The sequence below is a fragment of the Diadema antillarum genome, unplaced genomic scaffold, assembly GCF_040938485.1.
Source record: "Diadema antillarum isolate AM-2024a unplaced genomic scaffold, OU_Dant_1.0 scf00000160, whole genome shotgun sequence".
In the NCBI taxonomy this organism is placed as follows: Eukaryota; Metazoa; Echinodermata; class Echinoidea; order Diadematoida; family Diadematidae; genus Diadema; species Diadema antillarum.
The window spans coordinates 589,629-607,738 of NW_027271049.1; the positions used below are offsets into that span (position 1 = coordinate 589,629).

Consider the following 18,110-nt stretch of genomic DNA (forward strand, 5'->3'; position numbering starts at 1 on the left):
ACTAGGTATTATCTCTACAGGGTGTATCAAAAAAAAAAATCCAACTTTGGAGGGCTACAATTTCATAATTGTCAGCTCTGGAGAGCGCAATGTTGGTTTTGAGGAAAGAGGAACTTTTCCTCTTTCCATTGATACCTAATTATGTTGACAAATGTCATGCATGACTGAGCACATGAACTTTAAAGACAACAATCACATATTGTTGTCACATATATTGTTGTCACATATTGCACTTTTTCCATGTTTGCGTGTTATTGTGAAGGAACAATGCATGTCTCACTGCACTGAGGTCATTACTGCATGCGATCAACACACCGTTAGGTGATTTCCAGCTGATACAGAGGAAGGAAAATAACATGGAAGTCATTGCATCCAATAAGGGTCGTATTATGTCTGGATATATGTAACAAATTGTACCATCGCATGTTCCCATTTCACCATCACTGCATCCGTCACTCTATCCTGTCTTTCTCACGGTCAACCTGACACTCCTTTCTCCAGCCACCAACATGCTTCATTATCTCACATCTCATTTCCTCTGCCACCCACCCTCTTCATCCCATGACTGTAAATACGTTATACTCCACATGTTATATAATCGGCCATGCTGGTGAGAATAAACAGATTGGCATCTCAGACCGGAATGGAACAAGACGTGTACTGAGTCTCTCTCTCGAGTTAGTCTCCATCTGAATACTAGTAGATGTGTACATAAAGTGGCGACGAGGACTAATCGAACCCTGCAGTAACCATGGCACAGCGCATCAATGTACCTCCGCCAGCTCCCTTTGCAATGACCTCGGCGAGAGCTTCGACTGCATGGACGAGGTGGACTAAACAGTTCACCTACTACATTGATGCATCTGGCATCACACGTGCGAGCCAGAAGAAGGCCCTCCTTCTGCACATCGCAGGCGCAGAGATACAGGAGTTTATATTCGACACCCTAACTCTTCCAGCCGCCAGCATCGGCCAGAACGAGTATGACATCACGCTCATTGCGCTGAATGAGTACTTCTCGCCAACTCCGAACATTGCATTTGAACGCCACCAGTTCGGGCAAGCAGCTCAACGCCCCGACGAATTGGTAGACGAAATATGCACCAGGCTAAAAGGCTTAGCTGCATCATGTACTTTCTCAGATCAGAGAGACGAGCACATTCGAGACCAGTTTGTGGACAAGTGTTCATCATCGGGACTTCGCAGACGTCTTCTCCGTGAACCGAATTTGACGCTCACGTCTTTGATAGACATTGCTCGGGCAAGCCAAGCGGCAGACCAACAAGCTGCCATCTTGGAAGGGCATGGTTCGTCACCCCTTGCCCGACCTTGTGCTGACATCAACATTGCTGCCCGGCCTCGCAGTGACTATAATCGTCGTCGTGATCGGCCCTCTCCACAAGTCAACCAGCATGATTTTCGATCTCGACGCAGCAACCAGCAGCACAGACAGAACCATTCATCTAGTTCGACCACGACATCGATGCAGGCTTGTACGAATTGTGGTCTTGATGGTCACAAGCCTGGAGACCCTAGCTGCCCTGCCCCTGGCCGCACTTGTTGGAAATATCAAAAGATTGGACACTTCGGTCATGTATGTCTCAGTTCACGACGGAATCAGCCATGTTTGAATCCCATTCGAGCTATCGATGACCACGTCCACGACCATGACCAAGACCGAGAGGCCAACTCCCCGTATGCATCTTCAGATGAGGAATATAACTACCAGATACGTGCCGTGAATGCAACTCCCACACGCGCTGACACTGAAGTCGATGATCACGCGATCTCCATGATCGTGGACTGCGGAGCGACGGTCAATCTCATAGATGCCGAGACTTGGAACGAACTCCAACGACGACGCCCCACAATTCGGCTTGCACCTAGTCATGTTCGCCTACTTGGCTATGGGCGTAGAAACCACTCCCGTTGAAGGTTGAGTTTCGGCATGTGTACAATCACTTACCAGCGACCAAGAAGAAAACTTTTGCTCGTATCATTGTCGTCGATGGTCACGGAGGATGCTCCCTTGGCAAGGACACCGCGATTGATCTGGGATTGCTGGCATTTCACACAAAGTCCATGTGAGGAAAGCAACTCACAGTGCACAGAGACAAAACATGGAGGTGAGTTAAAAACAAAGAGAGCGCAAACCGACAATCATGTCCACACGCCCATGGCATACCGTGCACGTTGACTTACATTTGTATGTGGCCCTTTACCAAACGGAGAAACTCTTTAGGTGGTCGTAGACCATGTGAGTCGTTGGCCAGAAATAGCAGCCATGAAATCCACAACAGCGACCAGCATAGCTTCAAAACTCGATCGCATCTTCGCTACCCAAGGATTTCCTGTCTCCATAGTAACCTGCAGCAGCCTTCAATTCACGTCTGCTGAATTCGAAGTCTACACCCGCAATCGTGATATCGATCACCGACAAGTGACACCACAAGCGAATGCCGAGGTTGAAAGGGTCAACGCTACGATTATGGCAAAAATCAAAGCCGCTATCAACGACGGCCGCGATCAACGACGGCCAAGATTGGCACCACTCTCTTCCGAACATATTGCTCACCTATCGGAGTACAATCCATCCTGCAATGAACGCGACCCCGGCCAAACTTGTCGCGAACTACGAACCAAGGTGCCACCAGCGACAACACCATCAGAAACCACCGCGTACCGTGAAGCTCTTCGACGCGACGCGACATACAAACGACAAACGGAACAGAGAACAGATCAAAGTGTGAGAAGACGCAAGAGATCAACAACGCTTGGTGACACGGTCGTAATCACTCGACCTCGACCCGACAAGTTTGCGACAAAGTTCGACCCACAACCATGGATTGTCGTCGAACGAAGAGGATACAGTTCACGTGGGAGAAACTAATTCAACGACGACAGTCGTCGACTCCGTCAACCGCCCCCGCCCACTAATCGTCGTACGCACCTTGAACCACCACGGCTATCACTTCGACAACGTCGGGAACCGCAGAGATTTACTTACTATTGCGGTGGACCAGCAATGTAAATATCTGCTGATGATTGCGGAACTGAAACGCGGACATTCGAAATGTGTTGAACTGTGAACTGTAATAAGAAACAATGACATAATATGAATTGCTGGACTGTAAAAAGAAGCAGCAAAAAAAAAATGTGTCGAACTGTTATAAGAAACAGCGAAACATATTGAACTATTGGACTGTAAAAAGAAACAGCATACGAAAAAGTGTTTTCGATTGATAACACCTGAATGATATGTACATGTACAGGTACAGAAGAATGTGTGTATCTTATAGCTCATTCTTTGCTCGTATAGTGTCAAGACAAGTACTGTCTGTTAGATTTGAAAGTATAACTCCCCATCTCTTTTCATCAATATTGTGTACACTGTCCAAATTCTTCTTCAAGCCACTCACCTGACTTCCTAAATAAAAAAAAAAAAGGAAAGGGAAAAAAAGGGGGATTCCAAGACAGACATTGTGCTGATCAAAATGCGCAGAATAAATGCGCAGAATTAAAAAGTCTGTATAAGCTGTTTATAACATTCACAGAATGAGTTATAACAAGACCATATTCATGATTCCTGCTTTCATGTTTGAAATCCACCTTGCATTGCTACAAGTGTGTTGAAAAAGGTATATTTTCATTAATAGCAGGACAAGCAATGCAGTTCTTCACTCTCTATATTTAAATTTGCCTAACATTTTCCATCTTACATTTATACACTATCTCCTATACCTACAGTTATGATACCACGAGTCTTGCGATATAACTTTGATGGTACCAGATTTAAGTGTATTTAGATTTCATATGATAAGGCTCATGAAGTACAAATATACTTTTATGATGTATCAATTTTACCTTCAAAAGTTGATGTCAGATTTCCATTGACATAAGCATAAACACACAGATTTTGTAACTTGTCTCATGCTTCACCATTCCACTGAAGTTTAGAGTACAAAACATATTTTGTTTTGGTTAATCATGAACTTGTTTTGCTTGGGCATCACTCTGTGATTGCATTCGAATTACCTCTATGTCTACTGCTCTTCCTAAACTCTTAGCTGTCCTTTCACTCTGAGACGCATAGTAAGTCGTGTGTTTCTTTTCCAAGAAGGAAAGGGATATTATGTCTGGATATATGTAACAAATTGTACCATCGCATGTTCCCATTTCACCATCACTGCTTCAGTCACTCTATCCTGTCTTTCTCACGGTCAACCTGACACTCCTTTCTCCAGCCACCACCATGCTTCATTATCTCACATCTCATTTCCTCTGCCATCCACCCTCTTCATCCCATGACTGTAAATACGTTATACTCCACATGTTATATAATCGGCCATGCTGGCGAGAATAAATAGATTGGCATCTCAGACCGGAATGGAACAAGACGTGTACTGAGTCTCTCTCTCTCTCGAGTTAGTCTCCATCTGAATAGATGTTTACATAAAAGGTCGCTTGAAAATAATTCACGATGGACACATGTACACAAAACAATTTGAGGGCAAGAATTCAATCATTTGGATATGCGTTCCACATACGCGTGGATGTAAGGGAACTATCAAAACTGACCTCAACCGGGCCCAACCGCGCCCAGGCAACCAACATTGTATGACGTAGACCTAGTCGATGCTGAAATTGCAAAGGCAAGACAAGAGAATATTGAGAGTGCTCTAATTTTTTAATAACAAAATTCCCTAAATATTCTTCAAATCCGCAGTTTGGATTTGATAATTTGTTAAATACAATTTGCTCTGGCTAGGTTATAATTTTCATCTCTGACATAATTAACTCTGACATTTTTACCTCCGACATAATCTCTGTCACTACTTCTGACATATTTACCTCTGACATTTTTACCTTTCACATTTTTACCTCTGACATTTTTACCTCTGACATAATCTCTGTCATTACTTCTGACATATTTACTTCTGACATTTTTACCTCTGACATTTTTCCTGACATTTTTACCTCTGACATTTTTTACCTCTGACATTTCCACTTCTAACATTTGAAGGGGTCGGTGCAATATAGTGCTAACCCACACAATAGTCATTTTGAGATAATCGCTGTTGAATGTTTGGAAAGTCCATACATTGTACATTAATGAAACATGAATGCATGCATTTTTTACCATCTTATTGGTTGAATTCAAATATGATATTTTTACTGAGGTTAGAGTGAAGGATAAGGATTATGAAAATGCATGTAACTCAATTTTGACAAAAGTGTGGGTTAGCACTATATTGCACCGACCCCTTCATTTTACCTCTGACATTTTTACTTCTGTCATTTTTACCTCTGACATTATTACACCGAACTGAAAATTCGACCTATGAGGGACCAAAATCAGTAGAATACAAAGAGAAGAATACTTATAAAAGACCATCGACCTAAGCGATTATTCGACTTATGTGAAGCCGACTTAAGCAAGGTCAAAGCAGGAAGGGGAGCAATAACTCCCCCATAGCACAGGATTAACTTGTGTATCTATGGCATTAGGCCCGGTCCCTCATCGGGTGAAATAAATACCAGCTTGTCCCCTACATCTAGAGGTGGTCATTGACCCGTATGTGGTCCTAAGTGAAACAAAGACCAGCTTGTCCCCTTCCTCTAAAGGTGGTCATTGACCTGTATGTGGTCCTAAGTGAAATAAATACAAGCTTGTCCCCTTCCTCTAAAGGTGGTCATTGACCTGTATGTGGTCCTAAGTGAAATAAATACCAGCTTGTCCCCTTCATCTAAAGGTTGTCATTGACCCGTATGTGGTCCTAAGTGAAATAAAGACCAGCTTGTCCCTTTCATCTAGAGGTGGTCATTGACCCATATGTGGTCCTAAGTGAAATAAAGACCAGCTTGTCCCTTTCATCTAGAGGTGGTCATTGACCCATATGTGGTCCTAAGTGAAATAAAGACCAGCTTGTCCCTTTCATCTAGAGGTGGTCATTGACCCGTATGTGGTCCTAAGTGAAATAAAGACCAGCTTGTCCCTTTCATCTAGAGGTGGTCATTGACCCATATGTGGTCCTAAGTGAAATAAAGACCAGCTTGTCCCCTTCATCTAGAGGTGGTCATTGACCCGTATGTGGTCCTTAGTGAAACAAAGACCAGCTTGTCCCTCTCATGTGAGCAGCCATTCCATGCCACATACTCACTGGGAGCACCAGCCTCTCCTATATAAAACCTTCCACCTGCCTCGATTGTGGGAGACATGCAGCTTTCTTCAAGAGATTTCATTTCCCTGTAAATAAACTTCAAGTCACATGGATACAACACGTTTGGACGCACCCATAGAAGGACATCTACATGTACAATGTTTACGCTCAGTGACATACATGCAATGGTACTGTGTGGGTTTGCTTTGTCTTATGTTAACTTGTTGGTGGAATCATTGCAAATGCTTGAATAAACAAGTGAAGAGTTTGTTTGCAAAAACCGATAAGTCCATATTTGCCAAATGGAGATATTTGCAATTAAAGGTCAAGAAAAATAAAGAGAATAATAAGAAAATATTTGCTTCTTTTGTCCATAACTTTAAAAATGTACCTTTATATGTAGTGACCAATACATCATTTAAAAGGTATTATTTTGTACTTTATGACAGAGACCGTATTTCAAAATCTTCAAAAATGGATTTACCGGCTTTTGTGAACAAACTCTTCAAGTCCAACCCTTTCCTTGTAAATTGAAATGAAAGTCGTTGCTTTGTGTCTTCCCTTACCCCTTCTAGACTGTTCAAGTGTTTGAAAACTAACACAGCATCCAACAATGGACTTTCATGGAACAACAGGCACCCCATCTCCACGTGACCTCCTGACTCCAGAGGGCACGCACTCGGTGCTTCCTTAAACTTCGAGACGTGCATACAGTCCGATTCAGCCAGTGGTGACTCCCCTCGAGATGGCTGGGTTAGACCCAATGCTATAATACACAGCTCACACCAATGTCCAGTGTGTAGCTTCGTACCAATTAAAAAATGTGTCTGTTTTCTCTGATAACAATAAGCAGGGCCCCAGGATTGAGGATTAGGTGAGGGACATGAGGCATCTCCTCCAGTTGAAAGGTTCTACTTTGCCTGCAATCTCCTTCAATGACATCGTCAGGCATACCAGTGGTAGGGCGAGAGACCTGGTCATTAACCTGGAGTGCCGTCAGGGTGAAATCCCAGCTCCAGAGACTGTCTTCACTGAACTACTGAATGAGTATGATGAGTCATCCTTGACAATCTCACCCATGGCAGCATTTTATGCTTGAATACAGGTGCCTGATGAGTCCTCGCCGAATACGCAATTGCTCTAGAAGCACTTCTAAGGAAAGTAGTGTGCTGTGGAGCAAAGAGAAAATTGAGTTGAAAGGACCAGGTGCTGAAAAAAGCAATTCATGTGCGGTCTGTGAGACCAGACCATCAAGAGCAGGCTGGCGCCTACAATGTATGCGACCCAATGATATGTCATTAAAAGAGCTACACCAAGACTTGTGATTCATCAATGCGAAGTTTGACAGATGTGGGATGGGAGTCCCGCTGGGGTTTTTCAAGAAGAGGCAAAGTCCAAACCGAAGCAGGAGCCAGACCAAGTAAACAACTGCTCGAGTCCATGCGTTGTTGGCTTGCCCAAACCCAATTCGCCCAGCAGCAACAACTAGAAACATTTAGCAATCTGGCTGAAGGCCATCTTGTGAACCGGATCGGGAGCCTGGAAAACCACTTGACAGCTCCTTGTAGGGAACCCCAAACATGTTACAAGTGTGGCAAGTCTGGACACAACTCCAGTGTCTGAACAAGCATCACTCTCTACACCTTCATCTAGTCATGTAGCTACACCTTATTTACCCTTCCATTCCGATGAATATTAGAATTTTAGTATTTTGGGGGATGATGAAGATTCTTCGTTGGGGGTAGCGGAGTGGATTATGCAGGTCAGGGCTGCATTTAAAGTATGGATCACTCCAGCTGACCAGAAGGCACAAATAGTCATCCACCATTTAGCTGGAGATGCTCAACGAGACGTTCTGGTTCTAGATGAGTCTGTGCGTGATGAGCTGAGGAGTATTTACAGCTCTGTGCAAAGTCTATGAGGACAAGGAAACCTCTGCATCACTACTCAACAGGCTCCACTCAAGGGTTCAGAGGAGGGGGGAGAGTACATGTGCATTCGCACTGGTGCTGGAGGAGGTTGGCCCAAAGAATCAAGCGCTACTACCCAGCCTACCTTCCAAAGATGGATGATATTTTGTGTGGCTGTTTCCTTGAAGGCTTGAGATAGGGAGCAGAGAAAGTAGTCGTAACACGATACTTTCGCCGGAACGGAGCAGCAAGCTTCGCAGTGTTGAAGGAAGAGGCCAGGTGTATCGAGGAAGAAGAGGAAGGAAGTGGCAGAGGAGAGAGCGAGACCACTACACATGCATCCGTCCTACACTGTGCATGGCGATGCCTCGGCAGGAGCAAGAAGCGGTGATGTGTTGGTGTTGCAACTCGCAGAGGAGATGAAAAGTCTTTGCTCAGTAGTTTCCGAAGTCTGCCACTAGATGGGCCTTGGGAACATCAACTCGCAAGGGACCAGAGGAAGAGGGAGAGGTAAAGGAAACCCCAACCCCCAACTGGGATGATAATGGCCAACCCAAATGCTTCCGTTGTGGCCAGTTTGGACACAAGGCTCAAGACTGCTCACCACAGTCCAGCCCAACATCATGCCAACCCAGTGCCAACACCTAAACACCACCTGCAGCAAACAACATCAACCAGCTTTTCCACGGAAACTAGAATTTTCGGCGCCAAGGGCCAAGTGGCAGAGACAAAAAAAAAACAAAAAAACCAAGGCCACCTATCGACTGAAATTACCCATCACATCATTGAAGAACACCTTTAGCTACTGCCAAGATTGAAAGTGCCAGTATTTTCTGCATTCTTGACACTGGTAGTCAGGTATCCACCATCTCAAAGAGCTGTTTTGGAGTCACTGCAAATGCGACAAAACAAACTGGAGCTATTGCTATAGTTATGCCTGAAGGGTGCAACTGGTTTGGAGGTGCCATATACAGGGTATATGGAAGTGCAGATGGAAGTTCTTGGCCAAGACTTGGGAAAGGTTAGCATGTTAGTTGTTGGAAAAAAAAAACTCCCTCATCTCCATGTTTGTTAGGAGTGAATGTGACCAGCTTGTGCAGCATGCACCTTTTCAGCTCAGATGGGCAGAAACATCTTCAGTTCAGTTCAATAGCCAGTACTGCAGCTTGGCAGCAGGTGTTATCAGTGAAGGAAGAGTTAGTCAGCCCCAGCGGCGGATATATTGCACATCCTGTGGCAAAGCATGTGCAGCTGAAGGCCGGGTGCGAGCAGATTGTGATGGGGGTGTGTCGGGCAGTCCAACAGAAAGATGAGCTGGTTGGACTAGTGGAGGCATGCCACTCTGGTAACTTACCGAAAGATGTATTAACAAGGCGCACGGTGGTGACAGCAAGGAAGGGAGTCGTGCCGGTTTGAGACATAAACCAAGGCCACAGAGACATCTTCATAGACCGCTGCACTCAACTTGCAGTACTACACACTATAGGACCTATACACAGTGATGGGGAGCCACCAAGTGCAGCTGAAACAGATTGATGGTGAAACACTCCAGGTATCAGTCTCGCAACCATCCTTCCCAAACAATGTGGTATCCAGCATTGATATATGCACAGATGGCCTAATGGATACACAACCAGAACAGACAGGACAGTTGTTGGCTAAAAACCGTTGAGTGCTCTCCCATGGGATATGTGAGTATGGCTGTACAAATCTCAGCACTCACGCTGTACCCAATGGCGATGCCCTAGCACCTTGGCTGATGGAGCAACATTGGAATCTTACAAACAGTGCAATGTAGCCGCTAAAGAGATTGATGGCAGAGGACCCAAGATGGGGCTGTTCTGAAGTGCACTTATTTATTCTGCCTCGTGAGAAACCCACCAGTAATTCACAAAAATGAGTGCAAGAAAACAAGGTTTGGACAAAATACCTGATTCGCCTAAATTTTCACAATATTTTCTTCACTTTGGATCGGACTCGACAGGGATGAAAATCGACAAAAGTGAGAACTAGAAATGTCGCTATGGCGACTGGTATGCCTCCGCCATAATGCATGATTCTCCTAATAGGTCTATAGTACATGTGGACAATGTGTGATTACATTTTCACAAAATTGGCAAAATATTAAAATGACATGTTTGTCACAAATGTTAATGTATTGGCAAAAAAAAAATCCCAGAGAATCTCTATTGGGTTAGACAGGCATACATCAAGTTTTAAAAAAAATATATCCTGCTGGCATTGCATAAATATAAGGAAAATAGTAAGATTTTGAAGTATTGCCCTTGACCTTTGACCCCTGACCTTTGACCCCATGAACCCTAAATTCCCTAAATAACCACTGCCAGTCAGTAGATGCATATACACTATGTTCCATGAAGATACCTTGAACAATTTCCAAGATACAGAGAAAAAAGTAAAATTTTAACATTTTACTTGACCTTTTGACCTTTGACCTTTTGACCTCATGACCCCAAACTTTCACCAGAGAATCTTAATTGGGTAGTACATGTATACACTAAGTTTCAAGAAAATATCTTCAGGCATTGCATAGATATGAGGGAAATAGTAAAATTTTAAGCATTTGACCTTGACCTTTTGACCTTTGACCTTGAGCATGTGCACCCAAAAGTTGATAGGCACAACTTCACCCCCTAATACACATACATGCCAAGTTTCATTAGGATACCTCAAAAGGTTTTGGTAGTTACCCTGTCCACAAAATTCATTACGGACGGACGGACGGACGGAAGGACGGACGGACGGAAGGACGGACGGACGGAAGGACGGACGGACGGAAGGACGGACGGACGGACAACCCGAAAACATAATGCCTCCGGCACCACTTCGTGGCGGAGGCATAAAAACACCAATGAAAACCCCCAAGAAAAGGCTGTGCAAAGCACTGGAGAGCAACTCTCGACCCCCACCGAAGCACCCGCAGCAGACACTGCAGAGGATAACCCCCAGCCAGCTGATAAAAAAACGACAGGAAGAATCAGACCAAAAGCTGGCAAGCTTAGAGTCACGAAGCAAAGGCTTGGAGACTTCACGACAAGGATCAGCACCCCAAACCCGGCCAACGGGTTGTTGGAACCGTGGCCAACCAGAACACTGGAAGTTGAACTGTCCGAACAAACCGGCTCCAAACTCCCACGATGTCACCAGCGGATGGCTGGATGCTATCCAGCAGGCTCAGAATTTAAACTGGTCCGGCCTGCGCCGACTATACATGTAGATGGGTCACGGGCAATACCCAACTCAACCCCAATGATCATAATGAACCGAACCCCGAGAGCCACAAATGTAAGACCCCAATTAGTGGACTCCAGAATAATTTCCAGTCGTCAGCCCGAGCAACATCGACACTGCCTACATTATTGGTATGTCATGCACCACCCTCATCGACTTGGGGTCACGGGCTACTAGAATCTCCACCTCCTGTGTAACAGGGCACCTATCACTCTCCACAATACTGCCCACACCCTCAGAAATTGAGATCAACAGTGCAAGTGGATACACCCTTCCTCACATTGGCGTTGTGCATATCACCATTGAATGCCAAGGACAGAGGTTTACTAAGGTACCTGCACTGATCGTTTCATCAAACAGTTACGGCCAAGGCATCAACGCCCTCATTGGAACAAATTTAATCCGCACCTTCCAGAGTGGGGAGAGACGTGTCCGAGGAGCGAGCAGCGTATCTAGCGCACCTGAAGGAGGTGAGCCCAGCATGGCATATGGCATGTGCCGCAGCAGACGCTGCTGTGCCAGATGACCACCTTGGAAAACTTCAGTTAAGTACTTGGGGCATGTGATCAGCAAAGGATGGGATTGAGACTGACCCCGAGAAAACCAGTACAGTGGAGGGATGGCCACAACCTAAGAATGCAAAGGAGGTCAGGTGATTCTTGGGCTTTACAGGATACTTCTGGCGATTTGTCGAGGACTATGCCAAGATTGCTCGCCCACTCTTCCATCTCATGGAAGGGGGCGGTGGCCCACAGAAGGTGAAGAAACCAGCCCCGCCCTTCATCTGGACTAATAAGTCTGAGGATACTTTCAACTCCCTGAAGGCTAGATTAGTCTAGTCTCCCGTCCTTGGTTTCCCTGACTTCGAACAACCATTCCTACTGGAGGTGGATGCATCTGGAGTGGGTCTGGGGCAGTCTTGAGCCAGAAGCAAGATGGAACCAACAGGTCATTGCATACGCAAGCAAGGGGCTGACCATATCGGAGAGGAAGTATCCTGCACACAAACTTGAATTCTTGGGCCTCAAGTGGGTGGTGGTAGACAAATGCAGGGATTACCCGTTGGGCAGGCGGTTTCATGTTTTGACAGACAAGATCCCCTGCTCTATGTCACCACACCAGCAAAGCTAAATGCCACTGGCCAGAGATGGGCTTCTGCACTGGCAGATTTCGAGTACAGTGTGGAGTACAGGAGTGGTCACACAAATGCTGCCGCTGACGCCCTGTCACAGGCACCCACCCTGGAAGAGGGGCACAAGGACAGCCACCACCTCGACCCACAGGTAGTTGTAGGTGCCTTATACCAAGGGCCCTGAGATGTCGACCCCCATCGGCCAACAACTCATAGCCGGCCACAGCACTGATGTGCCTGGAGTGCCCTCCATCAACAGCATCACCCCAGAGACCCTCTCCCACCGACAGAAAGCTGACCCAGACATCAGTCCAGCATTGCCCTTTGTGGAACAGGGTTCTAGACCTACCAAGAAAGAGTGGCAGAACTGCCACCCAAATGCCCACCTTCTACTCAGACAGTTCTCTCGACTGGTAATGAGAAATGGAGTGCTCCACCAGCAAGTCCAAGATCCCGCTGGTCCTCCCTTGGTGCTATCAGAAAACAGTGCTTGGACAGCTCCATGACGACATCGGCCATCCTGAGGTTGAACGGACTCTAGACACTGTACGGCAGTGTTTCTTCTGGATCCAAAAACTTAATTTCTCTTGGAGGTATACCAGGATGGCATGGGTACGAAGAAGGGGAGGATATAACCTGGCAATTTCAGCTGAGGCTAGTTGCATGGTTCTAGAACAATCGAAATGGCTTATATCATAAGTTAAACCCGTCCTGCTACCTGCCAACAAGGCAACCTCGTATCACATGATATGAAATCTGTTAATGCGGGTGTTTTGGACTCCCGTGGAAATGTAAAGATGAGTTCTTGATATTAGTTCTCATTTTATGCAAATCAATATCTACCTGAAGAAAACACGTTCGGCAACTTTAGCAGTCCGTCCGACGAGTTCAACAAGTAAATATCTTCTGCTTTTGCCTCTTCTGTTACAGACTCCATCCATTCACAACACAACCTTTTCGTAACAACCGCAATCTTTACACTAAAGAGGGGTTACACTAGTAAGAAAGCCAACCGAGTGTGGAAGCTTCTGGGAAGGTGAAATGCCATTGTTTGAGGAGAGCAATGTGATTCTTCAGAAAGATGAGCTTTGTATCCATTGCTTACACAGTACAATGTGCTCTCAGCTTTGTGATCATTATTTTGGTCAGGTTTGTCAAATTCCAGGTGATAACACCACAAACTGAAGTGTATGAAGTAGACTTCACTAACGAAGGTAACCAGAAGAGTGATGATGAGTTGTATGTTGGTCAAGCAGTCAGAACATTTATCCAATCGAATGGACAAGAATGTGATCTGAAGAACTTCTACAAATGTGTGACGAAGGTACTATGTGGCAGCCTGTAGCTATATGGTCAAGTCATAGCCTTTCAAAGAGAAAGTCCTTGTAAATGCATAAAGTTTTGGATGTGTCCAAGAGAAATCAAGCAAAACCAAAGCAGTGGTTCTATTTCGCCAAGAGATACACGTATCTACCGACACTGTACGCTATATATTGTTTAACTGACGTCACACTCAACGGTGATAACACTCAATGATGAATAAATTGGACCAACTTTACGACTGAATGTTACGAAGTTTTATTACGACCGAGTGCGTTCCGACTATACCTCATGTAGCTTAAGGAAACGAAGGAAGAAGCTACATTAAGTTCACGATTACTTTTAAATCTCATTCCAAATCGTAAGTTCACAACTTGTTTAAATCTTATGCTTGGAAACTTGTGATTTGGAAATGCAATAATGGAGAACATTCCCCGAACCGATGCTACGAATGAAAGTGGTGATAATGATGATGTCACAACTCTGAAACAGTCGTGTCGCGCTTATGCTGGCAGTCTCACAAGGAAGTTCAGGGAACTAGAGAGCTGCATGTTAAGTGTGAATAACTATGATAACGTTGTTGAAAAGGCTGACCAGTTAGACAAGACATTCAATTCATATGTCATCGCACAGCCAGCACGGTTTGATAAAGATTAAGCGCTTGAATAGACACTGTACTTCAGAGCCTCTTTTCTCAGTTCACACTTTTCCTGAGTTTGTGCTTTCTTTCCAATATTTAGATAGGTTAGGAGAGTCCATTTGATTTGAGTTATACATCATTTTAAAGCTTAAAGTCTGCTCTTTCAGAATATGGTCTTAGCAAAAAATTCATGTCTGGCGACTTTTTGTTTGTTTTGAGGTGCAGTGTCACATATGAGGAACAATTCTATGAATATCACGAGAGACTGACTGGCCAGGAAGCTGACTTTGCCATGGACGACTTTAAAGGGCGACAAAGAAACAAAGAAGAATTCGACACGAGGCTTCAGAGCTGGATGGTGAGAGCGAAGGAGAGCGCACAGGAGATGATGGTGCAGCTGGGATCACGTGGAGATTATGACAACGTGTCGCTAAGGTCTTCAGCATCACGGAGTAGCAGATCATCACGGCGTTCAACGAGCACAACATCCAGCGCCATGCTGAGGGATGCCCGCATCAAGGCTGAGCAAGCAAGGCTTAAAGTTGAACATGTAAAGAAGACACAAGAACTTAAAATGAAACAAATGCAAATAGAAAAGGAACATGCAACAACAGAGGCTGCAATTGAAATGCAGCAAGCTGAAGTAGAGGTACGCGTCCTCCAAGAAGACATTGAAAATGAATCACCCGCAAGTGAAGTAAGTGCATCTCAATCTGTAGGCAAAAGTGTTAAGAAAGAAATGAATGCAAATGCTCCTATGTTCGTAAGTAACCAAGTAGATGTAAGCTGTAATGAGGCTGCACCTAAAATTAGTACAGAGCCGAAAGTCACTGATGTTTTTTCTGTTGTAGATTTGGCTATGAGTATGCCCAAACCAGAAATGACAAAATTTGATGGCAACCCACTTGAGTATAGTGGTTTCATGAACAAATTTGAAGCCACCATTGAATGTAAGCCAGTAGACGATAAGGTGAAATTGATGTGCTTGATTCAGTTTTGTGTTGGTAAGGCACGAGAAAGCATTGAAAATTGTACGTTTCTCAGCTCTGAAGGCTATCAAAGGGCTAGACAAATTCTACATGACCAGTTCGGGCAGTCCTTCCAAGTGACCACTGCCCACATGAAAAAGGTGTTGAATCGTCAACAAATATGCCCTAATGATGGAACTGCGCTCTGGGACCTAGCACGTGATATGAGGAGGTGTGAGATGGTCCTGTCCCACATGGGTTATCGTGCAGACATGGATAGTTCCAGTAACTTGCTCCAAATCCAACAACTCATGCCAGTTTACCTGCAGACGGAGTGGGCAAAACGTGCCCACAATATGATGAAGCGAGGGATAACACCGACCTTCAACATGATGGCCGACTACACGGAAGAGTGTGCTCAGCTCGCCAATAACATGTTTGGGCAAAATATCGGCAGCGGCACGGGGCACGCAGCCCAGCCTCAAGGTGGGACCACAAATGCAAACTTTGAGGTACGGCCAGCTCTGAACGGTGAGGGAAGCCAAGCTGTGTGATAATTGCTTAAAGCCGTTCCACTTTGCGATAAATTGCAAGCAGAAAAGCAACTGCAAGGTGGACGGCTGTAAATGGAGTCACCACACGTTGTTACATCGTCACACAGAAAAACCCACCAAAGAACACCACGAGAGTGTGGCCACGACTGAAGGAAGGACAGCTTCGACAGAGACGAGTGAAGCGACTGGGGCCGGCGCTAAACTACCCCCAGATTCTGGAACGCGAGACGGCCTCGTCGCGTGGCTTCTTGACTTTCTTCGTCCAAGTCTCACGTAACTCTTGAGACCAAATTTGCAACATCAGCGCATAGTTTTATGAAGCTACGCCTATTTTCGTAACGGCATGTCGCCCCAAAATGAGCACAATTTTGTGATTTTGTGTACATTCCCTATGGAAAACAGTGCTCTGTCATGAAAGTCATAAAAACCTGATTATTGTTACAATTAATCACTTTCTATGATTGATTTTATGCTAATTACGGTAGAAAAAAGGTCAGTGACAATTTCCAATAAAAAACAAAGAAAAAACAAAAAAAAACAATGAAATACATAAGAAATTCTGAAAACACTAAAATACATAAGAACTGAAATGTGTTTTGGAAGTTTTTGTGATGTACAATATTGTTGAATATGCTAAAACAGATTTACAGACCAAAAAGTAGACTCTAAATGCTATGCTTTTAATTAGGCTAAAATATGATCTTGAGCTTAATTTGCACAATCATATAACTAAAATTAGAAATTGATTGTTTCAAAAAATCTTTTAGCATGGCCAAAACAGCCCGGCCTGATTAGGGTTAAAGCAGGCAAAGGGCAAACTTTGCGTATGTTTGGTATTACGCCGGTAGGCAATTGAGAGGACACATTTGGTCCGTCACACTTGAATCTTGACTTGTAGAACTGAATATGATACAACAATTTCCCACAGAGATAGACCATGCCCAAGTCAACTCCAGTGTGCATAGGATAACAATTTAAACATTAATTAGGGTGGGGCAAATTGCAATGACGGGGAAAAAATGGCCCACAACCGTGGAACTATTGAGCTGACTAATCTGAAAAAAAAAAAAAAATTACCAAACAGTATAATGGGCTACACACATGAAACAATGAGCGTGAGTGAGACACAGCGAGGGGATCAGTGTAGAGTGCTGACTGTGTCCGGCTTGCGGACGGAGTGCAACGTCACGGCTATCACCAATAGAGGGCCAATGTGACGAGTCGTAAACCTGAACCAAGGGCGTGCTCTTTTTACACCAACCACGCTAACTTGTCAATGCAAGCATCTGAATCATGCCAGTTTTCCAACCTGCATTGAAGACAGAAGCGGGAACGGCCTCACCACCTTTTCCCCCCTTTTATCTCACCCTGCAAGGAGCATGGTTCTGTGCACCAATCTACGGCATTCATTGCAATTAAGTGCTGCCGGTTTGATCTCTCGCGAATATCATTGTAGTTTATTACCATGCATTGTCTGTCTGATTTTACCATATATGCAAATGTACTGAGTACGACCTAGACTTTCACGCTTAAAGGACAAGTTCACCTTCATAGACATGTGGGTTGAGTGAATGCAGCAATATTAGTAGAACACATCAGTGAGAGTTTGAGCAAAATCGGACAATCCGTTAAAAAGTTATGAATTTTTGAAGTTTCTGCTCAGTCACGGCTGGATGAAAAGACTACTATAGCTTGTGATGTCACATGAGTACAACGATATAAAAAAGAATAAAGAAAATTCAACATACTTCCATTTTTCTCGCATAACAAAAGAACACTCGACTTCTCTCTTTCAGAAGACGGGGGAATAATATTACCCTTAACATACGTCAGCAGCAAGTCGAAGAAATGTGCACTTTATTCAAAAAGTAAAGTTTTGTGAAATTCTCTTTTTATTTTCCTTATATAGTTGTACGCATGTGACATCATACACTGTAGTAGTCTTCTCTTCCAGCAGTGACTGCGCAGATACTTAAAATATCGTAACTTTTGAATGGATTGTCCAATTTTCCTCAAACTTTCACTGATGTGTTTTACTAATATTGCTGCATTCTCTCAATCCTTATGTATATGAAAGTGGACTTGTCCTTTAATATCTTGGTCATACAGTGGACTTGACTTCTCCTGACCACGTTTGGGGAAAGTTCTGAGAACACTCAAGAGGTAGGGCCAC

General features: G+C 44.5%; 1 protein-coding gene across 1 annotated transcript; it reads left to right on the forward strand.

Annotated features, from left to right (window-relative positions):
• The first annotated feature begins 751 nt into the window (after positions 1-751).
• LOC139722175 (uncharacterized) lies at positions 752-1,933 on the forward strand. Its single transcript, XM_071633491.1, has one exon. It carries the CDS (start codon positions 752-754, stop codon positions 1,931-1,933), a length of 1,182 nt encoding a protein of 393 aa, XP_071489592.1.
• Positions 1,934-18,110: the final 16,177 nt, after the last annotated feature.